Here is a 9,625-nt window from a genome sequence, read left to right on the forward strand (position 1 = left end):
CAAACATCCTGATGGCCAGTAATAATGATGACACAAGCCTTTAACTTTGCTTAAATAGAGATATCTAAAGAAGTATTATGAAGGGTTGCAGGCGGTGCGAGTTTCTTTCTGCAACTTGGACAGACATTAGAAAGACATGATAGGAAATCCCAGGGAGGAACAAACTTGCCCGGCCAACGTGTCTGTCTGCTCAGGACATTTTCTCCTGACATCACCTCCTCTGGTCAATGGGTTTCTAGCCAGGGATATTCCATGTCTAGACTTCCTGCCATTTTTGTTTGGGCCTGGTGAGCAGCATAAGGGCATCACACAGTTGCTTACCTAATTTGCTGTAAATAATAAAAGGGGCTGCTAATAGCTTAGGTAGCCACTGTTAAAACTGTGAATTTATTTGGTCCATAAACAATGGAGATCAAAGAAGCTCCATGGACATCAGCACAATGAACTTTGAATGAGCGAGCTTCAATAAAATGGCTCTGAAATGTGATGCAGGAAGTGAGTGTGTGTGAGCAAGTACAACTTCTAAAGAGTATCTGGAAACTTTGCAGGTTATTCATACTTTTGATCTGCCAAAATGAAATCACTTCTACAGCAATCTGAACTCAAAACTCCAGAGCTCTCATTAATAAACTGAAGTTAAATCAGCCCTTTGAGAGCAGGTTGTAAATTTATTTCATGTCCGTTGTGTTAGAGAAATGCAACCTTGTTCCTTCACAAACAGTTCATAAAAAGTTACTTAGAAAAATATACATTGATATTAGAACTGAAAACTTAAGATTCAGTGTTTAAGTCAAATATACAGTTTGCATATTATTAAACTACAAAAAAGGTCAGAATAGGTGGCTTCAATTGAGGCTAAATTCTTGAAACCGTAAGAGTAAGCATTCAAAAGAAGGCACTACCATTTTCCAAACTCTTCATAAAGCTTATCGAGCCTACATTCAGCACAACAACAAAATATCTGATTTGCATGTGTGCACAAAAGACGAAGGTCAAAGGTAAGTCTGTGAAAAGATATTTTTCTGATCTTTACCCCTTTGTGTTTCAACCTATCCTTATCCCCCCCCCCCCCCCCCTTTCTCTGAAAAACAAACTCTAGCTAAATACAGGAGAGCCCAGCTATTGCTACAGTACTAAAAAGGTTAGCTGACTTTGGAAAGGTCATAAGGGTGAAGAGACAGTGGGGGTTTGGGAGGTTTTCCTAAGACTAAGCCTCACTTTCCCACTCCTGAGTTAAGCTGAATACCCAATTTACAAAACAAAAATACAACAACTCTTTTTTGATTTAAACAGTAAGAATGTTCAAGGCAAATGTGTCATTAAGAAGCCAGCCATTAACAATACTCGACCCTTTAACAGCTATCACCTTCCTTTGTCTTTCCAACATTTTTCCCTTTCAAACGCTTTTTCCTTACAGCTAAACGCCATCTTTTCTTACATCAATGTCCAAACTTATACAACAGCCCAGTCTACGATAAAATGTTCAGTTTCTTTCAATCTGGTCAAGATCCAGCTCCCCTCCCAGCTGGAAAATGTCCCTCTCTGTCCCACAATCACTCTTCCAGAGGGTGTGTTTACCATCCGGGCTCAGAGGAGATCCGGGCTGAGAGTCACTGCTACAAGCAGAGTCGCTATCAAGCTCTTCATAGGACGAATCCTGTTCCTCATCGTCATCTCCCACTTCCTGCCGTGAGTGCAGTTCCAGCTCAGACATGGCAGTGAAGTCTGAATCTGGTTGGCAGGAGGTCTCAAAGGAGGGCAGAGGCAGGCCTAATTGGCAGCTCTCATCGGCTGAGAATCCCGGGCAGCTCAAGCTCTGAAAAGTCTGAAGTTTCTAAATAGAAAAGAGAAAGAGAAAAAAAAAATACATGAATGTTTGTTTCTACCTTAGCTCATGTTCACATTTTGGCTTCACTCTAAAGATGATGGATTTGTGATGGGGAATTTGAACTCAGGGTTTTCCGGAATGCCAGTTAGAGTTTCAGATCTGGCTGCCAAAATCTGGCATTCCCTCTCATTGACGGCATGCGAACATGTAAACACGCAAGCACACAAATGCATACGCCAGCCATCAAAGAATGCACACAGAACTCTAAACCTTCTGGATTTGATGTTTCAAATTGTGCTCAGGGCCTTTTTACCATTGTGGACACCATTGAGAAACAGTCAGCATGACTGGTATCGCAATCTTGTACAGTGGACGACACTTGCTGTTAAACATACATCTGTTATGTACATATTAAGGTTTTGCACTCAACATGTGAATATCTAGATTGAATTCACAAAGAACTTGTCTCTTGGTTTACTTTTGTGCTCTTTCCAAACTGAATTCATCTTTGCAACAAAGGAAAAGCAGCCATGCAGTGCAGGGAAGGGGTTAATGATCTCTAGAGTGCCCCAGCAGCAGATGTTGGAGGCACTGAGGTGAATAGAGATGAGGTTTTCTCTATAGAGACTTGGCTTACATGACGGACACCTCTAATGTTTCCTAGCATGTGTTCGGACATTGCCTTTCCTGTTACAATGAGCTGGGAGTCTCCCTTTCTTAAGGCTCACTTTAGGAGGCTTACTTTTTACCCCCCCCCCCACCTGCCCTGATTTAGTATGGTTCAAATACCTCTATACCTTAGGATTTTGGTTGTCTGATTTAAAGGTTGCTTACTTTAGTTGGATTAACTTTATATGTAGGCTGTCCAAACTTCATCTGCAAACGCCTAACTTGATCATGTTAAGAGTGGGAGGCCTTTGCTGTAGCTACCCCAGTGGAGTGGAAAAGGGGATTTCTGAGTCCTTGCTCTGTCTGTTCAAACCCCGGTATTACCCCACTACTAATTATCACAGCAGAGGGGCAGACGAAAGGAAGCAAGAAAAGAGGGGGCAGAGTTGGTTTCTCCACAATATGCTTTCTATAAACTCTACTGAGGCTGACTGGGATTTGGGTGGGTGTGGTAGTAGGTTGGGGGAGCAGGGTTAGATTTCTGCTCTGAACTCCCCCTTCATTTTAGATTACCCCCACCCACATGGCACATGTTCTTTCTCTCTCTTACACACACACACAATCACACGCTACTATTACAGTATTGCCACACATATCTATCATAGCCTACTGCCATAACCAGGTTTCATTAATTTACGGCATCATTTACAAACTAAAAAAAAAAAATGTAATTTAAAAAAAAAAACAACAACAAAAAAAAACAGTAACCTCAAAGGAATACTCTGACCATTTAGTATTTTTACCACTACCATAAAGCTGAAGCATTTTAGCTTTACAGTTTGAAAGGATACATGAACTAATCACTGGAGGCAGCAAAGAAGGGGAAAAAAAAAAAAAAGAGCGCCTCCCGTGTCTGTTTATAACACGGGCAATGCAAACCGCAGCCTGGCTAGACTCGTGTTTTCACATTGTTTCAATGAAGAAAACAGAACAACAGACAGCAATGTCATACGACATAGTAAGAATAAACTCTTACTACTTATCAATAGTTGAAACTGATACTCAGACAGTATCCATTAGTATCCATAATCCAACCAGAACTATTACTGTGGAAGCATTATCTACAACGTGGTATTGAACATCAGCTGCAGCAGGATAAGTACAATCCATGAGGTTAAGCAAATATCCTCCTGATAATTAGCGCAAACAACATACAACACACTGTTAAATTTCATGTAATAGTTCTGCTGCACACTTGTCTAAAATAATCCGGACAAAAATAAACACATATACAGAGAAGAAAGTAAACAAAACAGATACTTTAACGTGCATTACGTACAGGGTATGTTTCTTTAAGTAGCCACATGGTTAAATAAGTCATTGACAGAAACTTCTGACAGCAAACAACTGTAAAACCAAAGAGAGGACAGAGCAAGCAGAAACAGAGCAGGAATTAACTCAATCCTGTCAGGCAGGCGACATACTTTCACACCTTTGTATCAATAATCTGTGTTGCTGTCTGAGTGTGAACATGTTTGATTTGGTCTGTGTATTTTTCTGGTTTTCACTGAACCACTGAGAGAATGTGGAAATGCCTACAAGAAGAAAAATGATAATTACCACATGTTACATTTGAGCAAAGTTTGAATAAGTGGGAGTTAAGTGCGTGTGTTTACACAAGCATTTAGTGATGCTTCACAGGAAACCTTGGGAAGAGTCACAACATGTTATGAACAGTGAACACCTGACCTGAGGGTGCCTACCTAGGTGCTCCCACAAGTCTGTGGGCTTTGATGCTTAAGCTATGATCACCATGCCTACCATCCCAGGAATGGAGACAGAAGGAGAGAGGAGGGGAAGAGCAAAGAGCTTGAACTTGAACCAGCGAGAAGATATTAATAGAGAGGAGTGAGGACTTTGTCAGCCAGCTTCCCTGCATAAATAATACACCTTTTCTTTGCTCTGTTATTTCTCTCTTAAATGCTACACACAAACCATTTCAAGCCCCAGCTCAACATGCCTCCTTATCCACCTCTACTACTAAACAAGCTAAATAAAATATAGTCTGTAATTTTCCTTCACATTGCCAAGTGAAGTTGCCACTGACACTACTAAGGCAAAACACATAAAACTATCGAATAAAACTGGCTGGACTGGCCTCACACAGGCCAGTTCCTCAAAAGCGAAGTGTGAGTTGCGTCAACAATCATTCAGCAAGTGACCTAGAATCAAGAGAGGACATTCCCAGTCTGCCAGTGCACTACACCCACAATGTAGAGGAAAAAACAATGAAGGGCCAAGGTGGAAGGGCAGCCAGGGATAAAAACGTAGCAGTGGACAGAAGAGGGAACGGATACACACGACTGACGGAGGGTATTTGAAGAATTATTGGGGGTGGCTGCACGTAAATCCCTATGGTAGCAGAGTTAGATCCAATTAGCATGACATGCATCCTTAGAATTCACACCAGCCTTCACTGATGTGGCCGAGGAATTCAGAGGCCACATTACAACATGTTCCATTAAAAACACATTGACCCCCATCCCACCAAAAGTCCAGCAGCTTTAACCAATTTCTGCAATAAATGCACAGAATTTTTTTTTTAAATAAACACATCTGTAATACTGCAAATGTCACTAGACCATTACAAAAGGTTTGCCGTGATGAATGTTCACCAACTACTTTTGTTAAAGTTCACAGTGTATGTTTTATACACCAGTAAAACGAAGTGAGTATAATGGAAGATGTGTGTAGGTGGGAAAAGAATTAATAGAGAATTAATTAGGACCCCAAGATAGTAGTGCTAAGTGGGATGACAAAGAACAAAATTTCCATAAGAGCTTGTAAATTTCTCGTCTGTTGCTTGATGGTAACTGTTATGTCCTCTCCTCACTAAAACAGACACAGGTTGTAACCAGCCCCACATTTCCACATTATCACTTCCTTTTCCAGATGGTTTGCCAGCTACGAGTTTGCACCTAGACAAACCACCTCGCCAGCCTATGCATCTTCAAATGGGCGCTTCCAGAAGTTTAGGGCTATTTAATTTAGCATGGCATAGTAGAAACCTGCTCATTTAGGTTCCAGGAATTACTGGGCAAAGCCTTTTACCTGTACTGCATTTTGTTGACAAGAACACTAACATCAAGATGTTTCAGTTGCATGGGGAGGGAAAGAGAAGTGAAAGATATTCTATGTGCGGTGTCGCTGCTTACTTTCGTCGTGTCCAGCATGCAAGGGAGGGTGTGCAATCATGCAAGTTAGTCTGAAAACAAGAAAAACTGAACTGAAAAAAAAAAAAAGAAAATGAGTGGCTCTGTCAGCTGAGAAACGATACAACTATCTGCAGAAGTGAACCCCTGCATTGGAGCACTGCTGCAGACAGATGTAATGTAAAACTGACCCTGTGTGTTTTTCTTTATCTGGGCATATGTATGTGATCATTGTGCTTGATTTTCCCCTTAGCAGCTGGCATGACTACAGGAAACATGTGTGCTAGGCTCCATTACCAAAGCCTTGTTGATCCAATCCTGGTCCTGAGAGTGACTGGCTTGGAACACAACTCTTTGGGAAAAGGAAGGGAGGGTAAAGGAATAAATTGATGGTATTTTCTAATAAGGGGACAGAAATGCACAATATTTCCATGACAGGAGGTATGATGATGATGATGGAAGATTTTATATTTTCATATGTGTGGGGAAGAAGGGGTATGCAGGATTTTTTGTATAATCGGATAACTTTTATGCAGTTTTATTAACATTTAAATTAATAATGAAGTAGGATATGATATGATAACCAAATCAAGATTTTTCTGGGCTCTGTGTAAACATCAGAGTGCTGCCAAAAAACAAAACAGTAAATGTCATTAAAATACTTTTATGGTTCTATTTGGAGCCTGGGTTTATCCATGGGTCATTTATACTCAGAGTGTTCCACTGTGACCAATGAACAAACAAACTCTTGTCATAGGGAAAGAGTTTTGTGCATCCTGATCTCTCTAACTGCCTGATAATAGACAGAGGGCTCAAGAAGTGCAGTGAACAAATTGTGGAAATACAGGGTAGGTGTATCAGAAAAGCAGAAAATGAATGGTGAGGGGTCCAATCTTTGGAAGGGATGTTTACTCAACAGAGTAAATGAAATGATAAACCAGAGTAGGGCTTGCTAGAGCGTGGCACTTGGCAGCGTGACCGAACAAGAGGAATTTTTCTTTGGAAGTACCACTCCCTGGCAGGAGGAAGGCCTGAGATCACTTAACCCTAAAGGTTCGAACCGATGACCCTGAAAACCTAATTCAGCTTGATCAGACCTTAAGAGAGAAAAACCCTACTATGTTATGTTAAGTCTTCAACTTGTCCTTGGTCTAAGAACAAAAAGATGTGTGTGTTGTGCATTTGGACCACGATTTAACTAAGGGACATTGCATTAAAGCAACATTTGTGTAAACTTGTGTTCAGCTCATCCAGCTAACCTGTGTCATCTTTGCCAGGTCCAGGGAGGGCCGCTGTTCCTGGGCATCTTCTGGTCTCCTGCGCTTCATTCCAATCTTTTTGTCATTTAGCACGCAGGGCTGGGACCTGCTCCGAGACAGACAACCAGTGCCCCCAGTTCGCTGGTCAGCTCGCCTCCCCAATTCTGGTGTGGAGCCTGGAGAACTGGCCTCCAATGCCTCTTCACTTTGGAACTCTGATAAGCTGATTTGCTCATGGGAGAGGGAGAGAGGCCTGAGGAAGTGGTGATGGTAGGAGTGGTGATTATGCGAGGGAGGAGAGGTTGGGGACACTGGGGAGGCAGTGAACTTAGGGTGGAGAGGAAGTCGCTGGTTGAAGAATGTCAAGTCCAGGGCTCCATCTGAAGGGATGCTAGACCGTGAGGGCAAGCTGAAGCTGGAGCTACGTTGCATGGTGGGAAAATGACTGCCGGAGAGACCCCCTCCTACTCTGACACTTCCTCCACTGTGGCACCTTCGTTTCTCCACCGTTGTCCACACTCTGGAGCTTTGGGGCCTCCAAGATGTACGGAACACACTGAATTCATCAGAGAGAGACAGGGAGCGACACTGACGTTTGCTCGGGGGTGCCGTAGGAGCTTGGCTGGAGACTGTAGTGGTGTAGTGCGCTGTGTTGGATGAGGTGTGGGGAATAGTCACGCTGCTGTTGCCGAGGCTGAGATCTCCTATGAGACTAGTGATTGCTTGGGTGCCGCCTGGTTCTTTGGTCCAGTGCTGGCTCCCCGGCTCAGGAATCACATGCCACAGGCTCTCTAGACTGGCACCAGGCTGGCAGTGACTCCTCTGCTGGATGGCACATCTTCGCCCCAGGTCCAACCACCTGTCTGGCTCTGCAATATTCAAAACATTCATTCTCATTGACCATGATATCAGCAGCATTTTAATAGGTCGCCATCTGTGCAAAAATAAGCAAAAATTGCATTATTCTGATTACAACATGATTAAAGAAAGCCAATATATCTGGAAGGAACATTTAAGTAGTTAACTGGCATACATAAAAGCACAAACAAACAAATAAGCCTAAGGCATGAGGGAATGGTTACTTTAAAGACAAGCTGTTTGAGAGAGAAAGAAATTATTGTCTGCTCACTGCAGTTTGGGGGTATTTAGGAGACTAAATATACACTTAAGGTTGTTTGAGCACAAATATGAAAAGAAAATCATAAGCTTTGGTGCATTTGTAAAAAAAAAAAAAAAAAAAAAAAAAAGTCACCAGTTATTTGTCATAAGATGGAAGACCAGATTAACCCTAGAGGAAATAACACTGCAGCTGCTTATTTTAAACAAGCACTACTCATCTATAACAAAAAAGCTGAAGAACAAAAACTAAACTTAAAACAGGATAAAAAGAAAGTCTTCTTTAAGCCTACTGGCAAGTGACATAATTTCTAATGCAGTTTAAAGCATTTCTTGCAGTTCTTTTTAAAGAATTAGTTAGTGCTCTTTCTGCACCGGTTAGGGGGTCTGGTGGCTCAATGGGTAGTGCGTTGGTTTGGGATGCAGAGTAACCCAAAACTGAGGCTTCATACAACCCTCAGTTTTAAGTTGCAGTGGCACCAGTTTTTTTTACATTAGAACCTGTCTTCATCACTCATAACATAAAAAAAACTGTATAAGACATGTCATGCCACAAAATATTATGGCCATTGTTTCTGAGGAATCATCAGACAAACAACCAGAAGAAGACACCTTCCTGACCATTTAAAATCTAAACCTGCAGGCATGCTGATTCCAAAAACAAGAGCTGCATAATACGATAAGAATCAGCCAGTAAAACTGTTGGCAAGACAAGTGGTTAGCGGGATGTGCTTCGGAAAGCAGTATGAGTTGCCAGCTACCTCACGCCCTGCACAAATGAGTCCATCACACAGCTGTGGGAGATAATACACCTACAGCAAAGTGCCATAGTGGTGTGAACTACTAAGCCAAGTGGTTAAGTCTTAAACTCTATTGAAGCTTTTGGCAAAAAAGGACTCTTGCTGATCCAAATCCTGTCCTTTTGGCATGCTTGTCTCTAATTTTGGAATGCTCTCTCACAGACTGGAGGATGGAAATCATTGTTTTGGATGGACAAACAATGTACGGGGGCTACAGTGATGACCTGACAGGAATGTTAGGAAAACAACTTGACAAAGAGAGAAAGGGATGAACTTCAAAAGCCCACCCTTTGAAAGCAAGAGACAAAGTGCTGGTTGTACTAACAAGACATGCTAGACAATGTTAATGTCAACATTAGCTGTGGAAAGAGTCAGCCACACTTTTGCCTGTGACGTCACCGCGTCACCCCTCAAATAAAAAAAGAATAATAATTTAAAAAAAAAGGCGATGTAGCTGGCGTTTGTATTTACTGCATGTCTTTTAACACGGGATAATTATTGTAGCACTAACAGAGCCAAAGGGAAATTGTTGACATATTCAATTACAGTTTACTCCCATGAGAGTGGAATGCACCGTTGTGTGGAGGCAGGTGCGCCCTTGTCGTGAGAGGGGGGGAGGGGGGGGTGAGTGACAGACAGAGAAAGGGAGAAGTGAGACATCGAGTACTACAGAGTGGATAAACAATGAGACAGTTATAGTAGGGGGTTGCTGGACTTGATGGTTTCTCTTATCCGGGGATTATATTGGGGCAATCCATTATGCTGTTACGTTAGCGAAACTATGTTTTAACAGACAGATAC

General features: G+C 42.0%; 1 protein-coding gene across 1 annotated transcript in view; it reads right to left on the bottom strand.

The window, feature by feature from the left end:
• Positions 1–597: 597 nt before the first annotated feature.
• Positions 598–9,625, bottom strand: part of LOC137133788 (protein FAM53B-like) — a 20,964-nt gene continuing 11,936 nt past the window's right edge. The window contains exons 4-5 of the mRNA XM_067517712.1: positions 6,909–7,777; positions 598–1,834 (exon numbers count right to left, since the gene is read on the bottom strand). Coding sequence (XP_067373813.1) covers positions 1,484–1,834; positions 6,909–7,777 — 1,220 coding nt within the window. The 3' untranslated portion in view covers positions 598–1,483. The remainder of the gene's footprint in view (positions 1,835–6,908; positions 7,778–9,625) is intronic.

This window comes from Channa argus, chromosome 1 (assembly GCF_033026475.1).
Source record: "Channa argus isolate prfri chromosome 1, Channa argus male v1.0, whole genome shotgun sequence".
Classification (NCBI taxonomy): domain Eukaryota; kingdom Metazoa; phylum Chordata; class Actinopteri; order Anabantiformes; family Channidae; genus Channa; species Channa argus.